At 38.0% G+C, this 27,303-nt stretch overlaps 1 protein-coding gene and 1 non-coding gene across 5 annotated transcripts in view; both read right to left on the bottom strand.

Moving 5' to 3' along the window:
- Window positions 1–19,776, bottom strand: part of IFT88 (intraflagellar transport 88) — a 164,039-nt gene extending 144,263 nt beyond the window's left edge. For 3 of the 4 annotated variants that reach the window (XM_045072388.1, XM_045072390.1, XM_045072391.1), the window contains exons 1-3: window positions 19,641–19,776; window positions 14,367–14,472; window positions 10,634–10,696 (exon numbers count right to left, since the gene is read on the bottom strand). In XM_045072388.1, the coding sequence (XP_044928323.1) occupies window positions 10,634–10,696; window positions 14,367–14,456 (153 nt within the window). In that variant the 5' untranslated portion in view covers window positions 14,457–14,472; window positions 19,641–19,776. The remainder of the gene's footprint in view (window positions 1–10,633; window positions 10,697–14,366; window positions 14,473–19,640) is intronic. The other variant, XM_045072389.1, reaches the window with a different exon arrangement.
- A 6,679-nt stretch (window positions 19,777–26,455) lies between these two features.
- On the bottom strand, window positions 26,456–26,562 carry LOC123389813. The gene has a single exon (XR_006604463.1). It is a non-coding gene; the product is annotated as a U6 spliceosomal RNA (small nuclear RNA).
- Between the last annotated feature and the right edge of the window lie 741 nt (window positions 26,563–27,303).

Below are 27,303 nucleotides of genomic sequence, written 5' to 3'. Positions count from 1 at the left end.
TCATTAAATGTAAATGAACTAAATACTTCCGACCACATTTTAAGAAAAAAACTCAGTTACATTCTGTTGATGAGAAATACATCTTAAATATATGGATATGGAGAAGTTGGAAGTAAACAGATGGGAAAGACATATCATGCACACACTAGACAAAAGAGAGCTTCTGTAGCCCCATGAATATATCAATATCTGACAAAATAGACAAACAGCATGACTAGATATAGGACATAAAAAATAATATTAGGCTCAATTTACATTGAAAATATAATAATTCGAAATAGTTCTTGCTCCAAATATATAAAGCAAAACTCTAAAAAAAAGAAATAAATCCACAGTGTAAATTTTGATATCTTTCTAACATAACTAGTAGTAGCCCCCCCAACCCAAAAAAATCAGTAACAGTATAGAATTCTTGAACAAAACCATTAACAAACTTGATCTAACTGACAGATCTTAGAAAAAGCTGAAAAGGAAGGATATGTGTCTCAGCAATTTTTCCATGAGAACAAACTAAATGAAAGAGACCATTATTCTTTTAAGTACTTACTAATGACTAAATTGGTGTTTCAGTTTTTTACTTTTAGCATGGGGTTGATCTCCTCAGATAAAATGGATTCTACGTGGGCTCTTTATTTATTCACTTACATCCTCATCTGCAATGCCCTTCTCATATCTCAAATCAGTCTTAATTGTACACACCCTTTAAGATTCAACTGAAATTTATCTTCTAAACAGTCTTTGCTGATTGTCCCAACTAGTGACAAATAACCTCTTTTTGTGGTCCCATAACATTTGTACTCTTTTCAATACTTATTACATTATGCTTTGAATATATGTATCCATTTCATTTTCCCTCCTAAGATTATAAAGTCCTTGGAACTAGCTAGAATTTTATCCCTTGAGTAAGCCTAGCACCTCTCACATAAAAGTTACATAATTTTTCCCTGATTAACATAATAAATAGGATATGAAGAAAATATTCAATATGGGGTCAACAGACTTAAGCTCTGCCCCAATTATGGATACCTGTGAGATCTGGCCCTCTAGGCCTAAGTTTTCTCATCTATAAAATGAGGATCTTTAAAGTTGCTTCTGAATATCACTGAAGGGCCAGCATGATAAAATGATCACCTGATGTCTGATACCTGAAATCACTAAAAATACCATTTACCACGATCAAGTGGGACTTATTCCTGGTTGCAAGAGTGGTTCAATATTTCAAATGAATCAATGTGGTATGCTATGTTAATAAGATAAGGGATTAAAAACCATGTGACCATTTCAATAGATACAGAAAAAGCATCTCACAAAGTGCAGCATCCATTCCTGATTAAAAAAACCCTCAACAAAGTAGGCTTAGAGGAAACATACCTCAACATAATAAAGGCCATATAAGAAAAACCCACGGCTAACATCATCCTAAATTGGGAAAAACTGAGAGCTTTTCATCTACAGTCAGGAATAAGACAGGGAGGGGGAGGAGCAACATGGCAGAGGAGCATGAGACCTAAGTTTCATCTGGTCCAAGGAATTCAGTTAGATAGTTATCAAACCATTCTGTATACCTATGAACTCCACAGGATATTGAAGAAATGAATAGCAGTAACTATGAACAGAAAAGCGACCACTTTCTAGAAGGTAGGACATATGCAGAAGTGAATCTGAGGTGATACATGGGAAGAGAGACCACAGGGGTAGGAAGTCTCCGTCAGCTGGCTCCCAGCAAGTGACAGAGCAAAGTCATTTCAAGCAGGGACCCCACAAGTGGCAGATGTGGGGAACAATCTTCTTCCTCTACTGGAAGGTGCGGCAAGGAGCACACTGCAGGAATCTACTGGATTTGGAGACTCTAAATGGGATCGTGTGCCAGAGACAGAAATGCTTGGTCACAGGCCAAATGAGCATGGAACATGGCCAGAGACCAGGGAGATGGGAGTAGCTGACTGCTTTCTCTGAGGCACACTGAGGAATGGAGCCCCAAGGTTTCTCCTCCAGGGTTGGAGATTGGGAGGCAGCCATTTTCATTCTTTTCCTCCAAAGCTGTACAGAATTCAAGGAATAAAAGCTACCTAGAGCAAACCCAAACAGATTGCTTAGCCCGGCCCCTGGCAAGGGTAGTGCAATCCTACCTCAAGCAAAGACATTTGAAAATCACTGCAACAGACCCGTCCCATAGATCAGCAAGAACATCCAGCCAAGACCAAGTTTACCAATCAATGAGAACTGCAAAACTCCAGCACTAGGGGAATACAGCACATAGAATTCATGTGGGCTTTTTTCCCATGATACTTTAGTCTTTGAATTAATTTTTTAAAAATTTTCTTTAATTTTTTAAAAATTTCTTTCCTTCTTCAACCAACATCTTATCGTATCAATACCTTATTAAAATCTTTTTTAATTTTCATTTTTACTGTCATACTCTATCCTTTCATTATATTTAACCTTATTCTTTTGGGTATAAATAAGTTTTTCTTTCGTTAAAATTTTGAGATACAGTTTCTTCTAACAGAACAAAATATACCATATATCTACTATATGGCTTTTTTATTTTTTTAAGATTTTATTTATTTATTTGACAAAAAGATGGAGAGAGAGCACAAGTAGGCAGAGCAGCAAGCAGAGGAAGAGGGAGAAATAGGCTCTCCACTGAGCAGGGAGCCCGATGTGGGGCTCAATCTCTGAACCCTGCGATCATGACCTGAACCGAAGGCAGCTGCTTAATCAACTGAGCCACCCAGGAGCCCCTTATCAAGCCCACTTTAAAATTTAAAAAAAATTTTCATCTTTACAGTCATGTTCTATCCCTTGCTTACTCTATTTCTGTATTTATGTAAGTTTTTCTTTCTTTGAAATTTTGGGAGGCAGTTTCTTCTAAGAGACCAGAATATAACCCAAATCAACTGGGTGGCTCTGTTCTATTCACAAGCCTAATCATATTCTTTTTTTCTTTCTTTTTTTTCCTTTTCTTTTCCCCCTGGTTTTGGTCTCTTCTGATGTATTCAGTGTATATTTTTCTGGGGTTGTTGTTACCTTTTTAGCATTTTGTTCTTTCATTCATCTTTTTTTTTTGCTGGATAAAATAACAAGGCAGAAAACCTCACCTCAAAAAAGAAGAATAACAGGCAGTACTGACTGCCAGGGACATAATCAATACAGACATTAGTAAGATGTTGGAACTAGAATTCAGAATGACAATTATAAAGATACTAGCTGGGCTTGAAAAAAGCATAGAAGATACTAGAGAATCCCTTTCTGGAGAAATAAAAGAACTAAAATCTAACGAAGTTGAAATTAAAAAGATAATTAATGAGATGCAATAAAAATTGGAGGCTCTAACTGCTAGGATAAATCAGGCAGAAGAGAGAATTAATGATATAGAAGAACAAATGATGGAGAATAAAGAAGCTGAGAAAAAAGAGAGATAACTACTAATCATGAGGGGAAAATTCAAGAGGTAAGTGATACCATAAGATGAAACAATATTAGGATAATTGGGATCCCAGAGGAAGAAGAAAGAAAGAGAGGAAAAGAACATATATTGGACCAAATTATACTGAAGAACTTCCCTTCAGTACAGGAAACAGGCATCAAATGCAGGAGGGGCAGAGAAATCCCCCTCAAATCAATAAAAACAGGTCAACACCCTGTCATCTCATAGTAGAACTTACAAGTCTCAGAGACAAAGAGAAAAGCAGCTTGGGACAAGAGCTCTGTAACCTACAAGGGTAAAAATATTAGACTGGCATCAGACCTATATCCACAGAGACCTGGCAGGCCAGAAAGAACTGGCATGATATATTCAGAGCAAAAAATGAGATATATATGCAGCCAACAACTATATCCAGCTAGGCTGTCATTGAAAATAGGAGGAGAGATAAAAAGCTTCCAGGACAAATGAAAACTAAAAGAATTTGCAAACACCAAACCAGCCCTACAGAAAATACTGAAAGGGGTCCTTTTAGCAAAGAGAGAGTCTAAAAGTAACATAGACCAGAAAGGAACAGAGACAATATATAGTAACAGTCACCTTACAGGCAATACAATGGCACAATATTCGTATCTTTCAATAGTTACCCTGAATGTAAATGGGCTGAATGTACCAATCAAGACACAGGGTATCAGATTAGATTAAAAAAACAAGACCCATTGATATGCTGTCTGTAAGAGACTCATTTTAGACCCAATGACACCTTCAGATTTCAAGTGAGGGGGTGGAAAACCATTTACCATGTTAATGGCCATCAAAAAAAAGCTGGGGTGGCAATCCCTGTATCAGATAAATGAGATTTTAAACCAAAGATTATAATAAAAGATGTGGAAGAACACTATAACATACTTAAAGAGTCTATCCAACAAGAAGATCTAACATTTGCAAATCATTATGCCCCTAGCCTGGGAGTGGCCAATTTTATATATATATTAATAACAAAATCAAATAACAAATAACAAAAATTAAAGAATACATTGACAATAATAAAATAATAGTAGGGGACTTTAACACACCCCTCACTGAAATGGATGGATAATCTAAGCAAAAGATCAACAGGATATAAGGGCTTTAAATGACGTGCTGGATCTGATGGGCTTCACAGATATATTCAGAACATTCCATCCGAAAGCAACAGAATACACATTCTTCTCAAGTGCACATGGAACATTCTCCAGAATAGATCACATCCAGGGTCACAAATCAGGTCTCAACTGGTACCATAAGACTGGGATCATTCTCTGCTTATTTTTGGACCATAATATTTTGAAACTTAAACTCAATCACAGAAGGAAAGTTGGAGGCTAAAGAGCATCCTACTAAAGAATGAAGGAGTCAACCAGGAAACTAAAGAAGAATTTTAAAAATTCATGGAAACAAATGAAAATGAAACACACGGTTCAAAATCTTTGGGATACAGCAAAGGCGGTCCTAAGATGAAAGTATATAGCAATACAAGCCTTTATCAAGAAACAAGAGAAACGTCTCAAATACACAACCTAACCTTACACCTACAGGAGCTGCAGAAAGAATAGCAAAGAAAGCCTAAATCCAGTAGGAGAAGAGAAATAATAAAGATCAGAGCAGAAATCAATGAAACAGAAACCAAAAAAGAGTAGAACAGATCAGTGAAACTAGGAGCTGATTCTTTGAAAGACTTATTAATAAGATTGATAAACTCCTTGCCAGATTTTTCAAAAAGAAAAGAGAAAGGACCCAAATTAATAAAATCATGAATGAAAGAGAGATCAAAACCAAACCAAAGAAACACAAACAATTATAAGAACATATTATGTACAACTATATGTCAGCAAATTAGATAATCAAGAAGAAAGGGATGCATTCCTAGAGACATATAAACTATCAAACTGAACCAGGAAGAAACAGAAAACCTGAACAAACCCATAACCAGTAAGGAAATTGAAGCAGTCATCAAAAATTTCCCAACAAACAAGAGCCCAGAGCCAGATGACTGCCTACGGGAATTCTACCAAATACTTAATGAAGAATTAATACCTATTCTCTTAAAACTGTTCCAAAAAATAGAAATGGAAGGAAAATTTCCAAACTCATTTTATGTGGACAGTATTACCTTGATCCCAAAACCAGAAAAAGACCCCACCAAAAAGACCAATACCCCTGATGAACATGGATATAAAAATCTCACCAAAATACTAGCCAATAGGATCTAACAGTACATTAAAAGGATTATTCACCACAACCGAACAGGATTTATTTCTGGGCTGCAAAGTTGGTTCAATGTCTGCAAATCAATCAATGTGATACAATACATTAATAAAACAAAGAATAAGAATCATATGATACTCTCAATAGATGCTGAAAAAGTATTTGACAAAGTACAGAATCCTTTCTTTTTTTTTTTTTAAAGTTGCTTTTTTTTTTTTTTTTCAAAGATTTTATTTATTTATTTGACAGAGAGAGATCACAAGTAGGCAGAGAGGCAGGCAGAGAGAGAGGAGGAAGCAGGCTCCCTGCTGAGCAGAGAGCCCGATGCGGGACTCGATCCCAGAACCCTGAGATCATGACCTGAGCCGAAGGCAGCGGCTTAACCCACTGAGCCACCCAGGTGCCCCCGGAATCCTTTCTTGATCAAAACTTTTCAAAGTGTAGGGATATAGAGTACATATCTCAATATCATAAAAGCTATCTAGAAAAACCCCACAGCAAGTACCATTGTCATGGGGAAAAACTGAGAGCTTTTCCCCTGAGGTCAGGAGCACAGCAGGGTTGTCCACTACCACTGCTGATATTCATAATAGTACTAGAAGTCCTAACCTCAGCAATCAGATAACAAAAAGAAATTAAAGGCATCCAAATCAGCAAAGATATAGTCAAACTTTCATTCTTTGCAGATGATGTGATTCTTCACATGGAAAACCCAAAAGACTCCACCCCAAAACCACTAGAAGTCATACAGAAATTCAGTAAACTGTCAGGATATAAAATTAATGTAAAGAAATCAGTGACATTTCTATATACCAACAACAAGACAGAAGAAAGAGAAGTTAAGGAGTCAATCCCATTTACAGTTGCACCCCAAACCATAAGATACCTATGAATAAATCTAACCAAAGAGGCAAAGAATCCGTACTCAGAGAAGTACAGAATACTCATGAAAGAAATTGATGAAGACACAAAGAAATAGAAAACGTTCCATGCTCATGGATTAGAAGAACAAATATTGTGAAAATGTCTATGCTACCTAGAACAATCTACACATTTAATACAATCCCTATCAAAATACCATCAACTTTTTTTCAAATAAATGGAACAAATAAACCTAAAATTTGTATGGAACCAGAAAAGACCCTGAATAGCCAGAGGAATGTTGAAAAGGAAAGCCAAAGTTGGCAGCATCACAATGCCAGACTTCAAGTTCTATTACCAAGCTGTAATCATAAAGACAGTATTTTGTACTGGCATAAAAATGGACACATAGATCAATGGAACAGAACAGAGAGCCCAGAAATGGACCCTCAACTCTATGGTCAACTAATCTTCAACAAAGTAGGAAAAAAATGTCCAACGGAAGGAAAAAAGTCTCTTCAACAATTGGTGTTGGGAAAACTGGACAGCCACATGCAGAAGAATGAATTTGGACCATTTCCTTATAGCACACACAAAAATAGACAGAAAATGGATGAAAGACCTCAGTGTGAGACAGGAATCCATCAAAATCCTTGAGGAGAACACAGGCAGCAACCTCTTTGGCCTCAGCTATAGCAACTTCTTCCTAGAAATATCACCAAAGGCAAGGGAAGCAAGGGCAAAAAACGAACTATTGCGACTTCATCAAGATCAAAAGCTTTTGCACAGCAAAAGAAAAAGTCAACAAAACCAAAAGACAACTGATGGAATGGGAGAAGATACTCACAAATGACATATCAGATGAAGGGCTAGTATCCAAAATATATAAAGAACTTAACAAACTCAACACCCAAAGAACAAAGAATCCAATCAAGAAATGGGCAGAAGACATAAACAGACATTTCTACAAAGATGACATCCAGATGGCCAACAGACACATGAAAAAGTGCTCAGCATCACTCGGCATCAGGGAAATACAAATCAAAACCACAATGAGATACCACTTCACACCAGTCAGTAAAGCTAAAATTAACAGGTCAGGAAACAACAGATGTTGGTGAGGATAGGGAGAAAGGGGAACTCACCTACACTGTTGATGGGAATGCAAGCTGATGCAGCCCTCTGGAAAACAGTATGAGGGTTCCTCAAAAAGTAAAAATAGAGCTACCCTATGACCCAACAATTGCACTACTGGATATTTACCCCTAAAATATAAATGTAGTGATCTGAAGGACACATGCACCCAAATATTTGCAAAAGCAATGTCCACAATAGCCAAACTATATTAAGAGCCTAGATGTCCATCAATGGGTAAATGGATAAAGGAGATGTGGTATATAAATATATATAATGGAATATTATGTAGCCATCAAAAAAATTAAATCTTGCCATTTGCAATGATGTGGATGGACTTAGAAGGGATTATGCTAAGCAAAATAAGTCAAGCAGAAAAAGACAATTATCATATGATCTCACTGATATGAGGAATTTGAGAAACAAGACAAAGGATTATAGGGGAAGGGAGGGAAAAATGAAGTAAGATGAAACCAGAGACGGAGACAAACCATAAGAGACTCTTAACCTCAGGAAACAAACCAAGGGTTGCTGGAACGGAGGTGAGGAGGAGGGATGGGGTGGCTGTGTGATGGACATTGGGGAGGGTATGTACTACGGTGAGTGCTGTGAATTGTGTAAGACTGATGAGTCATAGACCTGTACCCCTAAAACAAATAATACATTATATGCTAATAAAAAAATTAAACTAAAAAGAAAAAATAAAAAAATAATAAATAAAAAAATAAAAAAGGACGGGTGCCTGGGTGGCTCAATGGGTTAAAGCCTCTGCCTTTGGCTCAGGTCATGATCCCAGGGTGCTGGGATTGAGCCCTGCATCGGGCTCTCTGCTCAGCAGGAAGCCTGCTTCCCCGCCCCAACCTCTCTCTGCCAGTCTCTCTGCCTATTTGTGATCTCTGTTTGTGAAATAAATAAAAAAAATCTTTTAAAAAAATTAAAAAGGAATAAGACAGGGATGTCCACTTTCACAACTTTTATTAAACATGTACTAGAAGTTTTAGCCATAGCAATCAAACAACAAAAAGACATATAAGTCAAATCCAAATTGGCAAGGAAGAAATGAAACTTTCACTATTTGCAGGTGACATGATATTCTATATAGAAAACCCAAGACACTCCACCAAAAGACTGGTAAAAGTGATAAATGATTTCAGTATAGTCACAGGACATAAAGTCAACATACAGCAATTTGTTGTGTTTCTATAATGAAGCAGCAGAAAGAGAAATTAAGGAACCAATCCCATTGCTACCAAAAATAAAGAAAAATAGATACCTAGGAATAAACCTAACAAAAGTTAGAAAGACCTGTATTCTGAAAAGTGTCAAACACTGATGTAAGAAATTGCAGAAATCCAAAGACATTCTGATTAGAAGAATAAATATCGTTAAAATGTTGATACTATCCAAAGCAATCTATACATTTAATGCAATTCCTATCAAAACCGAGAGCATTTTTCACAGAACAAGAACAATTCCGAAATTCCAAAATTGTTCCAAAAGACCCCAAATAGCGACAGCAATCTTGGAAAAGAAAAGCCAAGTTGAAGGCATCACAATTCCAGACTTCAGGTTATTTTACAGAGCTGTAGTAAGCAAAAGAGTATGGTCCTGGCACAAAAATAGACAAGTACATCAATGAAATAGAACAGAAAACCCAGAAATGACCTCACAACTATATGGCCAATTAATCTTCAAAAAAGCAGGAAAATATCTATTGGAAAAAAGACAGCCTCTTCAATAAGTAGTGCTGGGAAAACTGGACAGCCACATGCAAAAGAATAAAAATGGACCATTCTCTTTTACCATAAACAAAAACTCAAAATGGATTAAAATCCTAAATGTGAGATCTGAAACCATAGAAATCCTTGAAAAAAGCACAAGCAGTAATTTCTCTGGTATTGGCCATTGCAACTTTTTTCTAAATAGGTCTCCTGAGGCAAGGGAAATTAAAGCAAAAATAAACTACTGGGACTATATCAAAATAAAAGGCTTTCTGCATAGCAAAGGAAGCAATCTAAAAAAATAAAGGCAAACTATGGAAGGGGAGAAGATATTTGTAAATGACTTATCCAATAAAGTTACTATCCAAAATACATAAATAACTTATAAAACTCAAGTGATCATCATCACTTACCACCTGGGAAATTCAAATCAAAACTACAGTGAGCTACCACCTCACACCTGTTAGAGTGGCTAAAATCAACAACATAAGAAACAACAGGTATTGGCGAGGATGTGGAGAAAAACATCCTTGCATTGTTAGTGGGAATACAAACTGGTACAACCACTGTAGATAACAGTATGGAGGTATGTCAAAAAGTTAGTAATAGAACTACTCTATGATCCAGCAATTGCACTACTGAGTATTTACCCAAAGAAAATAAAAACATTAATTCAAAGGGATTCGTTCACTCCTATGTTTAAAATAGCATCATTTACAACAGCCAAATTATGGAAGCAGCCTAAGTGTCCAATGATTGATGAATGGATAAGGAGATGGTATATATATAAAATGGAAAATTATTCATCCATATAAAGGAATGAAATCTTTCCATTTGCAAGGAAATGGAAGGAGCTAGGGAGCATAATGCTAAGGAGAATAAGACAGAGAAAGACAAATGTCATTTGATTTCATTCACATGTGGAATTTATGAAACAAAACAAACGAGCAAAGGGGAAAAAAAGACAAATCAAGAAACAGATTCTTAGCAATAGAGAATAAACTGATGGTTATGGGGGGGAAGGGTGTGTGAAATAGGTGACGAGGATTAAGGGAGGCACTTGATGTGATAAGCACAAGGTGATATATGTAACTGTTTGTTCACTGTATGCTATACCTGAAACTAATATAACACTATTAACAACTGGAATTTTAAAATAAAATAAAATAAAAAGTGGCTAAGATGGCAAATTTTATGTTATGTGTTTTTTTTATCACAACAACAACAAAAAAATTTCACTTACTGGAGGTCTTCTGCCATGACTAGTTCTCACTGCTTGCTGAAAAGCTGTGTCATTCTCTAATTCCTAAAACGAATAAGCAAATTCAACAATTTAACAACATGAAGTGAGAATTAAGGAAAATAAGTTTAATGTCTTTTGTTTGGTATTCATGATCCTCTGTAATTCATCTCACTCCATCTGTTGGTACCCAGATAGCAGCTCAAGGACTCTTATCCTCAAAGCTCCCCCCTCAAGCTTCCCTAATATCAAGGCTCCTTCCCTGTCTAGGAAGAGGAATACTGGTAATGTCAGTCAACTGTTAGGGTATCTTATCTTATTGGCCACAATTTAAATTTGTGGTATCATTATGCTTGGATAAAATATCAAGTACACAAGGATATGGCCTTTATTCTTCTTTCTTCCAAAGAGCTAGAGCAGTAAGAGCAGAGAACCATCTCTTTCTCTCCCTCTCTCTGTCCTTTCTCCCTCCCTTCACTTCTTCCATATTCGGGGACCATGGTTACTAGCCCCATCCTGAAAAAGCCTTAGGACATTTCATTTTGCTGAAGTAAATTCTGGAATTCAGACTGGAGCTGAGCAAACAGAAGGCTCCACAGGGTCCAACCTGCTGTCCCATTTGGAGACAAAGCCTCAGTTGAAATAAAATGTTATTATGCTTTGCTGATTCCTGCATGTACTCATATTCTTCATCAGGAAAGGTGAGGAAAGTAGTATTGATCAAGATCAAGATACAAATGTTTTAAACTCTCTCAAAAGCACCCAGTTTTGCCAACCACCAACCTTCTAACCAGCCTTTATTTCCTACTCCTTCACCAACACAAACTCTGGCTCTAACTCTTCATACAGATGTTATAGGCAACTGTCAGACTTGCCTCTGATTTATTTCAGTCTACTTCCCAAAGAATGTACTTCTGATAAAAAAAAAAAATTTATAAAGATAACTATCATTTAACTTTTAAAACCTCTGCAAAGTAAAATGTTTATATAACTAGGATGTTAATAAAATGCACTTTATTTTTTCTATTTTTAAAATTTTTCTTCTTTTCAGTGTTAGAGAATAAGATGCACTTTAAATGTGATTTTATTATGTCCAAGCATTTTTTAATTTTTACCTTAGATAATCTTGATAACTTCCATATCAACTACAGAAAATTAGTAAGCACACAATTTTCAGTTACTCATGGAAACCAGGCAATTTTCATATGAAGTATAAAGCAAAAGGCAACCTTCAGCACAATTATTTATACTACTTTGGCAGATGCCTTACGAAAAGGAAGCTTCCAATATTCCTAAACGATAAGTAAAATTTTATTAATGAACTTGGTGAACTTTAACTAAACGACAAACTAAAAAACTGTCAACAAACTCTCAACTTACAAATACCAAACTAACACAACTTTTGTAATTTTTGTTTGCGATTTTATTAGTAATTTGCATAATCTTCAACATCTTAGAAACTGTTTCAATTTATTTACATATGGAGCTTGTTATTATTCCAATTAATTAAGATATACAAAAACTGTAAGTAAACCAAACGTCATTTTTATTTTACTATTTAATTAATTTTTGTGTCTGGCATTCTGAATATTCTCTTTGAATTAAACAATGAAACCACACTGTGATGACCTGAGAAGTTAGGAAGTTTCTCTGGTGCTTTAGAGGTGGTTATATTCATGATCTATTAATTCCACTTCTGGGACTCTAGCCAAGGAAATGTTCGCTCAAAATATAGAAAATCATTTATGCATAAAATTGTTCACTGCATAGTTATTTAGAACAGTAGAAAACTGGAAATAAATATCCTGTGATCTGAAAATAGTTCTAATCATCTATACATATTTAGTAAAATGCAGCAATTAAAATTATACAGTTGACCTTGAACAACACAGGTATGAACTGCATGGGTCTAATTATACGTGGATTTTTCCCCCAATAAACACACTGGGAAATTTTTGGAGACTTGTGACAATTTGAAAAAACTTGCAAGCCATCCAGCCTAAAAATATTGAAAAAATTAAGAAAAAGATATTACTGTAAGGATACAGTATATGATATATAAAACATACAAAATATGTGTTAATTGATGATGTTATCAGTAAGGCCTCTGGTCAACAGTGGGCTATTAGTAGTTATGTTTTGGGGGTGTCAAAAGTTGTATGTAGATTTTTGATTGCATGGGGGGGGAATAAGGTAAATTAGTGTCCCTAAACTCCATGTTGTTAAAGGGTCAACTGTATTTAAATTCTTAGCATCATGAGTTACTGTTTATGATGTAGTTGAATGTCCGAAAGCAAACAGAAAAGTAAATGCTAGTTCAATTCCAAAGATGCTAAAGGAAAACTGTACATGTATGCATGAAGGAAGGACAACGCAAGAAAATATTAACAGTAGTTATTTTGGAGTGATGGGATTATGGATAATTTTGTTTTCAACACTGAGCATGTACATTTCTTTATACATACAAATTTTAAAACTGGGGAAAAGGGGAAGGGCTCAGTTATTTTCAAAATCTATGCAAACTTAGTAAAACACCTATGTTTTAGTGTAAGTTTTTAAAAAGGAGTCCACATAATCATATCTACGTATCTACATTATACACAAGGAGGGAAACACCTGTGTATATTAAAAGACTGAATACAGCAAAATGTCAAGTGATTAATTATATCAATCTATAATTAATTTGGGTGATAGGATTTATATTGTTTCATTTCTCTCCAAACTTTCAAGTTTTTCAAATTATCTACAAATGATTATATGTCTTAGATTTTTATTTCATATAGTTAAATGAATGGTTTCTATTTTCTTTCCTTGTTTTCTTTCCAGAACTCACATTCACAGACTACTTTTTCTCCAGAGGAAAAAACAATTAAAAAGTTACTAAAGCAATTTAAAAAAACTCTAGAATAAGATTTCCTAAATTCATATAAAGTCCTATAAATGCTAGTATTTGATTATTATATACTAGCAAAAAAATTAACAACCATATCCCTCACCCTTACTTTATTCACACGCTAATTCAAGGTAACTTTATAAAAAAGTTTTCTTCTGTTTTACAGTTTGGAAACTCTAACTCTCATAATGATATAAAGTTAAATACTCAAATATTTTTTAAAAATTCAAGTATTTGTCTTAACAATTTCATCTTTTTCTAAAGTTTAAGTGGATATAGATGGATATAAACGGATAATTAATGATACCATTTTATCCAAAATATACAGATACACATAAATTTACATAAGGAAATGTTTGGTCAGATATGCATATGCTAGTTAACATTTACTTCCGGATGGTTAACATTCCTTTAATTTTAATTTTTCTTTACACTTATTTCTATTTCCTAAGTTTTCTATAAAATAATCATAATTTAATTAAAAGAAAAAATCACTATACGACATTTCACACTTACAGCATTAAAAAAAACTGGTTTTAGATGCCTCAAGCGACTTAGATCTTTTTACTTACACATTGAGATAGCTAGTGCTGGAAAACGCAAGTATATAATTAATCCTAATTTGTTTATATAGCCTTTCTCATGATTTTCCCTTTTGCTGAAATTAGTACTATTAGTAGAAGTTAGTACAGACTTCAGTAACAGCACTTTTCTAGGCTTTTAACCAGTTTATTTAATCTAAAGCAAAATAAAGCAGAACACTCAAACCCGAAGTTTTCATGAACCAGCTGGTTAACAAAGACAAACATAAAATATTCAGGGTTTTTGTTTTTTTTTTTTTACCTCAGTATCATAGGTTGGATTGTAGTCATTATAACCAGAATAAAGATCATCTTCATCTGTCTCTGGGGCCAGGTGTACATTTTGCATCATTTGTACCTATGAAAAACTGGCAGTATAAATATGTTCTTGTTATATGAAATCTTAATTGAAACAAAATATAACTACTTAACAACATCCTGGTCAAATTTACTGCTACATATTTTTATGACAAAATTTTTTTCATATCAAATTCTGAAAACCAGGTGTCAAAACATTCATTCATTGCTCCCATTTCAAATTTATCCCACACTTTTTACATTAAAAAGACAGTGACAAGCGTGAGAGAAGTACAGTTGGTTGCCCTTATTTTCAAAGAGCTTAGTATCAAATGCAGAAGAAGGTATGTTAATTACAAAGCAATGCAGAAACCACTATACACCCACCATAATGGTTAAATTTAAAAAACCAAAAACACAAAAGGTCAACAGAGATGGAGTAATCTAAATAGTCATACATTGTTATCAGGGTGTACCATAGTACAAATTTGGGGGAAAAAAATCTGGCAGTTTCATAAAATTAACATTTATTTCTTATGACTCAGCAACTCCACTCCAAGTATTTACCTGAGAGAAATAAAAACATTGGTCTACAAAAATGCCAAAAACTAGAAATGGACCAGGTGCCTATCAACAGAATGGATAAGCCAATGTACCATATTTATGCAACCAAGTATTACTCAGCAATAAAAAAATAGTGCACTAATGACATATAATATGGAAGAATTATGTTGAGTGAAATAAGCCTCACAAAACTGTACCTTATGGGTTGTTTTGTTGATTTAAAATTCTAGGACAGGCAAAACTATTGTGGAAAACAATCAGAAGAGTGGTTGATTTTTAGGCATTGAGATTAGAGACTGAATGAAAAAGTGCATGATTATATAATTTTCTAGGGTGACAAATATTCTATATCCTGACCGGTTTGGGTTATACTGGTATAGATACTTGTAAAAACTCAACAGATGCATACTTGAAATTTTTCTTTTCATTGTACAGTTTTTCTTGAAAGAAAAAAACTGTAAATAAATATCAAACTATAATATGCCTACCTAAGTATTTAAGGGAAAGCTTAAGATCTATAATTTAGTTTGATGTGCATAAAAAAGATGCCCCATAAAAAGGGGCGCCTGGGTGGCTCAGTCATTAACTGTCTGCCTTCGGCTCAGGTCATGATCCTAGGATTCTGGGATCAAGCCTCATACTGGGCTCCCTGCTGGGAAGGAAGCCTGCTTCTACCATTTCCCCTGCTTGTGTTCCCTCTCTCACTGTCTCTCACTCTGTCAAACAAATAAAATCTTTAAAATTTTTTTAAAAAATAACATGGATAAATACATAGGTCTGTGATAAAGCAAGTATAGAAAAATGTTAATTGTAGAATCTATGGGGCAGGTATGACATTCCCTATAAAATTCTTTAAGCTTTACTATACATTTGAAAATTTCCGTAATAAAATGTTGAGGAAAAAATGCAAGACAGAATAAAGCAGATGTCAGAGAAAAGTAACATAAAAAGTGTGTGGGGGGGTACCCGGGTGGCTAAGTGGGTTAAGCCTCTGCCTTCAGCTCAGGTCATGATCTCAGGGTCCTGGGATCTAGCCCTGCATCAGCTCTCTGCTCAGCAGGGAGCCTGCTTCCCCTCCTCTCTCTCTCTCTCTCTCTCTCTCTCTCTCTCACTCTCTCTCTGCCTGCTCTCTGCCTACTTGTGATCTCTGTACAATAAATAAATAAAATCTTTAAAAAGAAAAAGTGGGGGGGAAATATAATTACTGTATACATATACTCTAGTAAATGCTGCAATTACTAGAGAATTTGGGAAGAATTTTTGGATAAGTAATCATTCAAACTGAGAAATATTTTAGACAGTTTGGGGGAGGGGGCAGGACAGTTACCCAAGAAATGTAGTATTGAACTACTTTATCTTAAATTCCATATTTTCTTTACAGCTTGTACAATTTTAAGTGTGCCAGTAAATTCAGACAAAAATTTCAGCTTTATCTTATTGCTCAGGATAATGCCAAACCTATGTGGCTACTTGTAACCTTTAAAAAAAAGTTATGTGAAATATAAAATTATTAATTTTTTGTATAATTCACATACCACAAAATTTACTTTAAAGGTGTACAATTTGGTGATTTTTAGTATATTCACAACGTTCTGCATTTACCACCACTATCTAATTCCAGAACACTCTCATCACTCCAAAAGAAATCTAGGACCCTTTTGGTAACTACTCTCTGTTTAGTAACTACTCGCCATTCCTCCCTCCACTCAGCCTATGGCACTAATCTACTTTGTCTCTATGGATTTGCCAATTCTGGATATTTCATATGGAATCATCAAATATGTAGTCTTTTATGCCTGGCTTCTTTCACTTAGTATAATGTTTTCAAGGTGTGTCTATGCTGTAGCATACACCAGTACTTCATTCCTTTTTGTGGTTGAGTAATATTTTATCTATTTATTAGTTAACTGACATTTGCATTGTTTCCCTTTAAAGTTATTATGAATAATACTGCTATAAACATTTGTGTGAGTTTAGTGTGGACATAAATTTTCAATTCTATTGAGTGTATACCTAGGAATGGCATTGTTGGGTCATGTGGCAACTCTACGTTTAATTCTTGGAGAAGCTGCTGGACTCCAAAGGGGCTGCACATTTTACATTCCACCAGCAATGTACAAAGGTTCCAATTTCTCCATGTCCTAGCCAACACTTGTTATTGCTGCTTTTTGATTATTTCCATTCTAATGGGTATATAATGGTATCTTTGTGGTTTTGATTTGCACTTCCTTGGAAACATGATGTTTTGCATCTTTTCGTACACTTATTGACCATATCTCTTTGGATAAACTTTGCTCAGATGCTTTGCCCATTTTTAAAAATTGAGTTATTTGTCTTATCTGATTTACAAAAATTTTTTATATATTCTGGATACTAGACCTTATCAGATCGATTTGCAAATATTTTTATCCCATTGTATGTGCTGTCCTTTCATTTTCTTGATAGTACCCTTTGAAGTGTCCTTTGAATTTTGATCATGTATAGCTTCTCCATTTTTTCCTTGGTTGCTTATGCTTTTGGTGTTGCATCTAAAACAAACAAACAACAACAACAACAAAAACCCACTGCCTAATCCCAGATCAAGAAGATTTACATCTGTTTTATTTTAAGAGCTTTATGGCTTTAGCTCTTATACTTAGGTCTTTTGAGTTAATCTTTCTTTAGAGATGAAAACTATGAGAGAAAACGGCAATCAGATAGAAATGCTCATTCCAAACACCATCAAAAGTACTAAAAGTAGTAAGAATACAAACTCCTAGTAATAAAATAAGTAAGTCATGAGAATGTACATTATAGTATAGAGACCATAATATGGTAATAACTTTGGTGACGGATGGTAACTACATTTATTGTGGTGATCATTCTGTGATGTATATAAATTTCAAAACACTATGTTGCACAGCTGAAATGTGTATGTCAATTATACTTCAAGAAATAAAAATTTGAAAAATAAAAGTCATTGGTATAAGAGAAAATATTTTAACTTAGAAGCTTTAGCTCAGAGAATATTAAACCAGTGGTTCTCAAAGTTTAGCATGCATGGAAATCTAAGGGCCTGTTAAAATACAGATTATTACTCCCTCACCAGCAGAGTTTATGATTCATTAAGTCCTGGGTGGGAGTCATCACCATCCCCTCTATTCCTTACAGTGTGCATTTCTGATACAAGTTCCCAAGTGGTGTTGATGATGCTGATATGAGAACCACACCTTGAGAACTTTCTGATTATGAGCGCCATTTCGCCATTTCGGTCAGTTCAACTTACTTGCATATCGTGAAAAAAGCAACTTTTAGAACTAGAGAAATACCCTTCTCGCTGGGTTGCAACCCCAATGTAATTAGCTTACATCTGGGCCTTCTGCACAGACATCTACTGAGCAATTTAATCTTAGAAATGTGGAAAGTGAGGCCAGGAAAGGTGAAGTACAGGTGGCAGAGCAAATACTACAACTTCAGTTCTCTGGATTCCCTAAGGGTTCAAAAGTAGTTCTCACAAATCATTAGCGTTGAAGCAATCTGGGGATAACACTACTTCAACATAAATTAAATGTCAGTAACAACTTTTTTAAAAATGCAAAAGTTTATTTTCTTTTTTAAGATTTTATTTTTTTATTTGACAGAGAGCGATCACAAGTAGGCAGAGAGGCAAGCAGAGAGAGAGAGAGAGAGAGGAGGAGGAGGAAGCAGGCTCCCTGCCCAGCAGAGAGCCCCATGCGGGACTCGATCCCAGGACTCTGGGATCATGACCCGAGCTGAAGGCAGAGACTTTAACTCACTGAGCCACCCAGGTGCCCCAGTCTGTCTGTTTTTGAATGACACACTCCCTCTAGTCAGTGGGATAGTTGGATAGTCTACCACCAAGATGTCTATTGTAGTTCCTCAAAAGGTCACAAGCAGAAAATCCACTTGGTAAAAGGAAAAGTGGGATTTTAGCCCTAGAAAGAATCTTGGAAAAACAATACTTCAAGTCTTTGGAAATTTGTTTCATCCTTGTGAGGCTAAGTACAGACTTATGCCTTCTTTTGTGTCCTCTCCTATTTCACGTATTAAACATTTTATAAAAAATTTCAAATAGTCTGGGCGCCTGGGTGGCTCAGATCATGGTCTCAGGGTCCTAGGATTGAGCCCCACATCAGGCTTTCTGCTCAGCAGGGAGCCTGCTTCCCGCCCCTCCCTCTCTGCCTGCTGCTTGCCTACTTGTGATCTCTATATATACAATAAATAAAACCTTTTACAATTTTTTTCAAAGTTTTAAATAACACACAAAAATAAAGACGAATATTCAGTGTATCTCCTATAAAATTCCAGAGGTGGTGGAAAGGTCTAATCTGGGTTCGAATTTCCCGGTTGTAGGGTGACTGATTTGGTACCGCCGCCAGGTGCAGAGCAGCACCGCCCAAAGCTGCTTAGAGGAGTAACGCAAACTCGGGGAAGCAACGCCCGCGCTTGAGAGTGACAGACGTGGGGCCTGCAGGCCGCGTCCAGCCGCAGGCGGGAAGGAAGGAAGTGCCGCTGGCAGCCTGGGCCCCTCCGCAAATCAAACCCCCGCCCCGAGCGGCGCGCCAGGGACCCGCGCGGGGGCGTGCCGCCAGGTGCCCGGCCTCGGGCCCGCCACCCGCCGCGGGCCCGCCCGCGCCGGCCAGAGGCGCTCCTTGCCCCCGGGCCCTTCTCCTACCTCCCAGCGAGGGGGAGCAGAGCGACCGTGAGTCTAGCGGGGTACGACGCGTTTTTCTCGAGAAATCTACCAAGAGCACGCGTAGGCCAGAGCGCGGCGCCCAAGTCGTTGCCACGCGCGGAATCCAAGGAAGCGGCTCCCACAGTCCTCCGCGCCAGAGCGGGGGCGGGGGAGAAGGGGGAGAGGCGAGGCGAGGCGGGCGGGGTGGAGAGAAAGTGGGGGTGGGGCTGGAAAGGAGTGAGGCCGGGCGGGGGCGTGGCCGGCCCAGAGCTGGAGGCGAGTGGAGGCCGGGGCGACCCGTGCAAGGTGGGAGCAGGATGGGGGTACTCAGTGAGCGGATTCTATTTAGAGCGCGAAGGGGAAAAAACCAACAGTTTATAAATCTTGATGAAATCAGTCAGGATTACCCGGGGATGATACTAGCTTATTCTTAAGTATCTCTTGTAGCCATCACTCACTGCCCCCTTGGGTCACCCTGTGAAGTTGCTCCGCTGTGCCTGCTTCTTCCCTCCTTCCTCATGTCTAGGTGTTCCCACAGGCACCCTGTGTACACCTTATCCAAGCTCTTGTTGTATTTTCGTCTGGTGAGTGTCTTAAAGGGCAGGAACTGAAATTTTGTGTCCCAAGCACCTAGAACCAGGTTCATACTAAAAATAAATGCACAGGATGAATGAGAAATGCATAATTTCTGTTTAATGTTTAATATTAACGGTTAATGTTTAATATTAAGGTTTGCTTTAGATTTTGAAGGTTAATTGGAGTCAGGAAGGGAGGTCTAGACACCAGCAATTACTGAATTTCAAACATTAAGTACATGTTGGGAGACAGTTTTTTAAAATACATTATATGTATGTCAATGTAATATTTTAATTATCATATTAACAAAGTTATCTTGAGGGGGAAAATGACACATAGTAAAGAGGGACAATTTTTTATGAATCTCTGGACTAATGTGGTTAATTTAATGAGTCAGCTGGACTAGCCCACAGTACCTACTTTTTTTGTCAAACACTACTACAGATGTTGCTGTGAGGATTTTTAAAGACACAGATAACAATTAGAACAGTAGACTTTGAATACGGCTGATTACCTTCCATCATGTAGGTGGGCCTCATCCAATCAGTTAAAAGACTTATGGGAAAAGACCAATGTCTCTGGAGGGAAAGAGTATTCTGCCTCCAGGCTGCCTTCAGACCCCAGCTGCCACATCAACCCTTCCCTAGGTCTCCAGCCTGCTATCCTGCCTTGCAGATTTTGGACTTGGAAGTCCCACAATTGCATGAGCCAATTCTTTAAAATAAATCTCATTAAATATATTATTTTGGTCCTCTTTCCATGGAGAACTCTGACCAATATAGGGAACAGCTTTGGATGATTGGCATAGCTGTCTCGCACCGTACAAAAGGCAGGTTTGTTGCTATCCAGTATGTAAAAGATAGCGTCTCCCTCTGAAGCAAAGCCTAGCCAGTTTGGCCTGCAGTTCATTATAAAAGATTAAAGTTTCCTAAGTTCAGGGTTCTTCAGCTGTGACACAAACCTGTTGCATGTGCAGCATCCACCTGGCCTACCATCATGGGACTTGGGGAGGTAAGGAGAACTGAAAGGAATATGAAGCTCAGGCTGCTTGCTGTGCTTTGAAGAACAAAGTCCTTTGGTTCAGGTACTTTCTGGCAGCATTTATGAAACTGTGTTAGATTGGAAAGAGGGTAAACTCACACAATTTTTGACAGTATCTAGCTATGATGTCGGGCTGAAAGCATATGTTTATTACATATTTGTTGAATTAGAGAGCACCGTACAGCTCTTCTCTCAAGTTCTTGCACTTCAATATATTAGACAATTTTGTTATAATTTTAGGTCTTCAGGCCTAAATTTCTATGAATTTCTAGCTCTATAACTCTATAGAATTATCTACAGCTCTAAAATTCTATACATTTCTAGCTTTCTCAAAAGAAATAAAAATTACTGAGCCTGGGTGGCTCAGTGGGTTAAGCCTCTGTCTTTGGCTCAGGTCATGATCTCAGGGTCCTGGGATCAAGCCCCACATCAGGCTCTCTGCACAGCAGGGAGACTGCTTCCCCCTCTCTCTCTGCCTGATGCTCTGCTTACTTGTGATCTCTCTGTCTCTCTCCGTCAAATAAATAAAATCTTTAAAAAAAATTTACTGGAAACAAATTTAAGTTCCTTTATACTTGATTGCTCTTTAAGCATGGTATGACCTAACCAGAGAGGGGTCAATCATCTCCTTCACTTAAAATATTGTTATGTAGCTATCACTTACTGAACATGAACATACACTCATATTGCTGGACAAAATGTTGGGGTCACAAAGCTTGTATTTCTCAAAAACTCCACAGAAAGCAGAGGTTTTTATTTTTTGTTGTTGTAGACTATACCTTAGTGCCTAGGGAAGTGCCTGAAAATAGTTGACTCTCAACTATTTATTGAATAAATTGTCAGGGCTTGTAATTAATTACATATAGAGGCAGGGGTGAATGAGAAGCAGAAAGCATGAATCTTACATTTAGTGCAAACAATGGGGGAAATGATCTAGCACTACTAATTAATATGGAGATTTGAGAGAAAAGAAGTTTTACATTTTGAATATGAACATGTTGAGTTTCAGATGTCTTTAAGATGTGCAAATAGAGATGTTTGAGTAGGCAACCATATATAAAGATGTAAAGCTCAGAGAAGAGATTCCATCTGGAGATATACATTTGGAATTCACAGTCTCTCAAAAATTGATGGAGTTGGAGCCTGGGAGTGCATGAGGTTGTTATTGGAGAGGAAGGTGTGGAGGTCTGAGAAAAGAGAGCTTAGAACTTGGCCTCAGAAATTCATAATTTAAAGATTTTGATCAACAATAGCCAAACTATGGAAAGAGCAGAAATGTCCATTGGCTGATAAACAGATCAAGAAGATGGGGTATATATACATAATGGAATATTACTCAGCCATCAGAAAGAATGAAGTTTTGACATTTGCAACAACATAGATGGAGCTAGAGTGTATTATGCTAAGCAAAATAAGTCAGAGAAAGACAAATACCATATGATTTCACTCATATTTAGAATTTTTTTTAAAAGATTTTATTTATTTATCTGACAGAGAGAGATCACAAGTAGGCAGAGAGGCAGGCAGAGAGAGAGAGAGAGAGGAGGAAGCAGGCTCCCTGCTGAGCAGAGAGCCCGATGCGGGACTCGATCCCAGGACCCTGAGATCATGACCTGAGCCGAAGGCAGCGGCTTAACCCACTGAGCCACCCAGGCGCCCCTCATATTTAGAATTTTTAAAAGATTTTATTTATTTATTTGACAGAGAGAGAGGTAACAAGTAGGCAGGCAGAGAGAGAGGGGGAAGCAGGCTCCCTGCAGAACAGGGGGAGCCTGATGTGGGGCCTGATCCCAGGACCCTGAAATCATGACCTGAGCCGAAGGCAGAGGCTTAACCCACTGAGCCACCCAGGGGCCCCTCTCATATGTAGAATTTAAGAAACAAAACAGATGAACGAACAGAAAGGGGGGAAATAAAAGAAAAAGAAAAAAAAAACATAAGAGACTCTTAACAATAGAGAAGGGTTGAGGGGGGGACGTGGGTGGGGGTGGGATAAATGGGTGATGAGTATTAAGGAGGGCACTTGTACGATGAGGACTCTCATGGTCCCATTTTGTCCACTGATCTTCACTAAGTACAGACATAAAAAAAGGCAATGGTCGTGCTCGCTTTGGCAGCACATATACTAAAAAAAAAGGCAATGGTAGGATTCATCCAGGGTTAGAATTTGTTAGGCAATTGCAAAGAAAGGGCAGAGGGGAAAAATGAGTTTTAACAGTAGACATAAAATTTAATATAATTAAAGGGGAACTGAACTAAAGGGAGCTAATGAATAGGAGGAAAGTAGAGTAGTCAGGTTAGAAGTGCTGATGAGGTTGGAGGAACAATTGCAGTAGGGTTACTTCAACAGATTGGAGAGTAGGCTTTCTGAATGAGTGATGATGGAAGTAGTGCAGTTTTGAAATGGTAACAAGGTCCAGGATTTGATGATGGGTGTGATCGGGAGGAAGCCATTTGGGATTCAGAGTCCAGAGTTGAGGTCACTGGAATAAAGTATACTGAGTCAGGTGGAGAGGGGAAGCAAGGAGAAAGTCGGAAGAGGTTGAATAAAGGTTTACCAGATGGCTTGAGATTCACAGCCACAGAAGGGTTGCAAGAGGGTGAGGAATTGGTGCTCTGGAAGTCATATGGGGAAGCCAAGGAGAACCTCCTAACCCTGCTTCCTGACGCTGGGATCCCTGAGCAATGAGAGAGTAACCTAAGAGGGCTTCATGGGAAGCATTGTCCTTGGAGGACAGCCAGTTTTCCCCATAAAAGAGCAGAGAGATGAGAGAATACTGGGAAAAGAGTTTGAAGATGTGGGGATACCACCAACACTGGACAAAATTTCCGGTGGACATGGGAAAGTATTGGGCCAGGTTGTGGCTGCTGACACGAATGACTTGCTCTCTGGGTAGTGATCAAGGACAACAGGGATGTGGGAGGGAATGGCTTTAGTCTGGACGCTCTCTGGGAGGGGATGGGCACTAGGTTAGGTAGTCCTAACAGAATTGTGCTGAAACTGGAAGAGACGTAGAGTGTTCCCTTTCTTCGTGGCCAGCTGTTGATGGGAGTGGCAGGTCATCAGCAGTGGTGGGCACCCAAGAACAAGTGGGCACCAGCCTCGTGGACATTTATTCAGTGGAAGGTGGTTGAGGATGGATATGTTCAGTCTGGTTTTTGGCATTGACTTGATGCTCTTGCAATACTGCTAAAGGTCTCTGTTGTCTGTCAGTCATCAGTTATTCTGTCTACCCTGCTACATTTCTCTCCAGTCATTCCTCTTCTCTCCATCTCCCTAATACCTAGGGCTTCTGGACAACCATCCTTTCTGGTCTGTCTGGTTACCATAACTTCCTAATTTTTCTCACTGCTTCCTCTTTACTCTTCTATATTGCTCTTGTTCAATTTATTGTCACACCGTAGCCAAAGTGATCATCCTTAGGTGAAAAGCTGATCACAGTATTCCCTGTTTAGAACCTACTGGTGCCCTCTCTCCCCACTCTGCCTTGACTTCTGGACGAAGTCTAAACTCGTAACATGACTTATAAGGCCCTTCACAGTCCCTTCACAGGATTCTTGGCTGCAGCCAAGAAAAACCAATTCATTCTAGCTTAAGCAGAAAAGGAATTTTTTAGGAAGATATCAGGTAACTTACAGAATTGTTAGAGAGGCTAAGGAATAAGGCTTGGAAAAACAAAAGAAACCCAGGAACGTAAGGCACAGACAAAATCAGATCAGAGGAACAAGCTGCCTGACTTATAGAGAGCAACCCCTTAAGTTTGCTCAAGACTGAGGGAGTTCCCAGGATGTGGGTTTTTCAGTTACAAAAGCAGGAAAATCCTGGGCAAACCAGGGCAAGTAGGTCACCTTACTTAGTCTATTGCTGTAGTCATCTGTCATCTTTTTTTTTTGTTGTTTTTTTTAGAGATTTTATTTATTTGAGAGAGGGACAGTGAGCAAGAGAGAGAGCACAAGCCAGGGAGGAGAGGCAGAGGGAGAAGCAGAACCCCCTGCTGAGCAGGGAGCCTGATGTGGGGCTTCATACCAGGTCCCTGGGATCATGACCTGAGCCAAAGGCAGATGCTTAACCAACTGAGCCACCCAGGTGCCCTGGCATCTGTCATCTTGATACCTTAATACTTGCCCTCCACTTGATTCCTGCCATCTTGTCATTGGACACTTGATGTCACATAGCTATATTCTGTTGTTACTGGCACGTTTTGCCTTACCACTGGACATTGGATTCTAGGCACTGTGAACCATTTCTAACCATCCTGCCCTTCATTTTCCTCCATCTGTAATCAGAGTCCCCAATGGGAACATGAGCTAACTGGCTTTAGGTCAGTATATCTTGTTCTGAGAGCTCAGAGACAGGGTATCTGCTCCCTCTGAGCTTCCTTCTTCTGATTTTGGGATTTTCCTAAAATGGGAAGGGTGTTTAGATCTTAGACAGCCAGAAGTGACTAATGTCCATGACATCTCCTTTTTTTTTTTTTTTTGCCCTCCTGACTTGCATATTATGCCCCAGGCTATACTTCATTTCTTTCAAGACACTGGAAAGTATCATGATCTCTCTCACCTCTAGGCCTTTACACAGCTGTTTTGTTTTTTTCTTTTTCTTTTTCTTTTTTTTTTTTTTTTAAATATTTTATTTATTTATCTGAGAGAGAGAAAGAGAGACAGAGCATGAGCAAGGGTAAGGGCAGAGGAAGAGGGAGTAGCAGGGTCCTCACTGAGCAGGGAGCCAAACATGGGGCTTGATCCTGAGTTCATGACTTGAGCTGAAGGCAGGTGTTTAACTGACTGAGCCACCCAAGCACCCGTTTTTGTTTTGTTTTGTTTTCTAAAATGGACTTTCTACAGTCCTCTTAACCCGAGCCACCCTTTTCTCCAGGATGCCTTTCCTAATCCTGGTGTATTAGTTTGCTAGGGCTGCCAAAACAAAATACCCCAGCCCAAGTGGTTCAAACAACAGAAATTTATTTTCTCAGAGTTCTGGATGTTGGAAGCCCATGATCCAGGCATCTGCAGGGTTTGTTTCTGCTGGGTCTCTCTCCTTCGTTTGCAGCGGTGCCTCCTTGCTGCTGCTTCCTATGGTTGTCCCTCTGCACATGGCACTCCTGTGTGTCTTAATACCTTCTTGTAAGGACACCAGTCAGATTAGACTAAGACCCATCTTAATGCACTCGTTTTAATCTAATAACCCCCCCTTTTAAAAAAATATGGATCGATTCATGAATTTGCATGTCAACCTTGGGCAGGGGCCATGCTAATCTTCTCTGTATCATTCCGATTTTAATATATGTGTTGCTGAAGTGAGCACTAACCAAAGACTGTCACATTCTGAGATACTAGGGGTCAGGGCTTCGACTTAGGAATTTGCAGGGGACACAGTTCAGACCCTAACAGCTGGTTAAGGTTAGGCCCTGTGTATGCCTGTATGTTGATCTTCCACTATGAGTGCACATAACACAGTTTTATAGTTTACTACCTATGTGTAAAAGTTTGCCCAAGTCAACCTCATACATCTGTGCACCCTTGGATTTCCAACCCAGTACAACAAAACTTTTTTTATCTGATAAAAGACAATTGGGGCACTGTGTAACCTTTCACCTATTCTTCCCAGAAAAATACCATGAAATGCCGTCATTGCTTGTGGAATATTTAAAATTACCATGATTCTTTTCTACCTTAAAAGTTAAAAGCAAATTAGCCTTGAAAATGCAGGTGAAAAATTTTCCCTTCATTTTTCCAATAACAGACCAGTTCTTTCCTAAGGTTAATGACCCGACCAGTCAAACATATTATCCCTTTCAAATTTAGTAGGAAGATAATCACCAGTCAGTACTTTGAAACTATGATCATGGAAGTTCCAGATCCTGTTGATCTTTTGTTTGTGTGACATAGTGGCAAGCTATACTCCTACCTGGATGTTCTATCAGGGGCTCACTTTGTGTTGAAAAGTGCAAGAAAGAGTGAGTAGGCTCAATTTTACATATTCTGCATCAAACGTACTGTACTTTCTCCCTTTAGAGACACTTAAATGAGGAAAAACACCTTTTTT

Source organism: Mustela putorius, unplaced genomic scaffold (genome assembly GCF_011764305.1).
Source record: "Mustela putorius furo isolate JIRA1106 unplaced genomic scaffold, ASM1176430v1.1 tig00004035_pilon_pilon_pilon, whole genome shotgun sequence".
Lineage (NCBI taxonomy): Eukaryota > Metazoa > Chordata > Mammalia > Carnivora > Mustelidae > Mustela > Mustela putorius.
The sequence above is the reverse complement of the archived record's forward strand: the minus strand, read 5'-3'. Positions and strand labels throughout refer to the sequence as shown.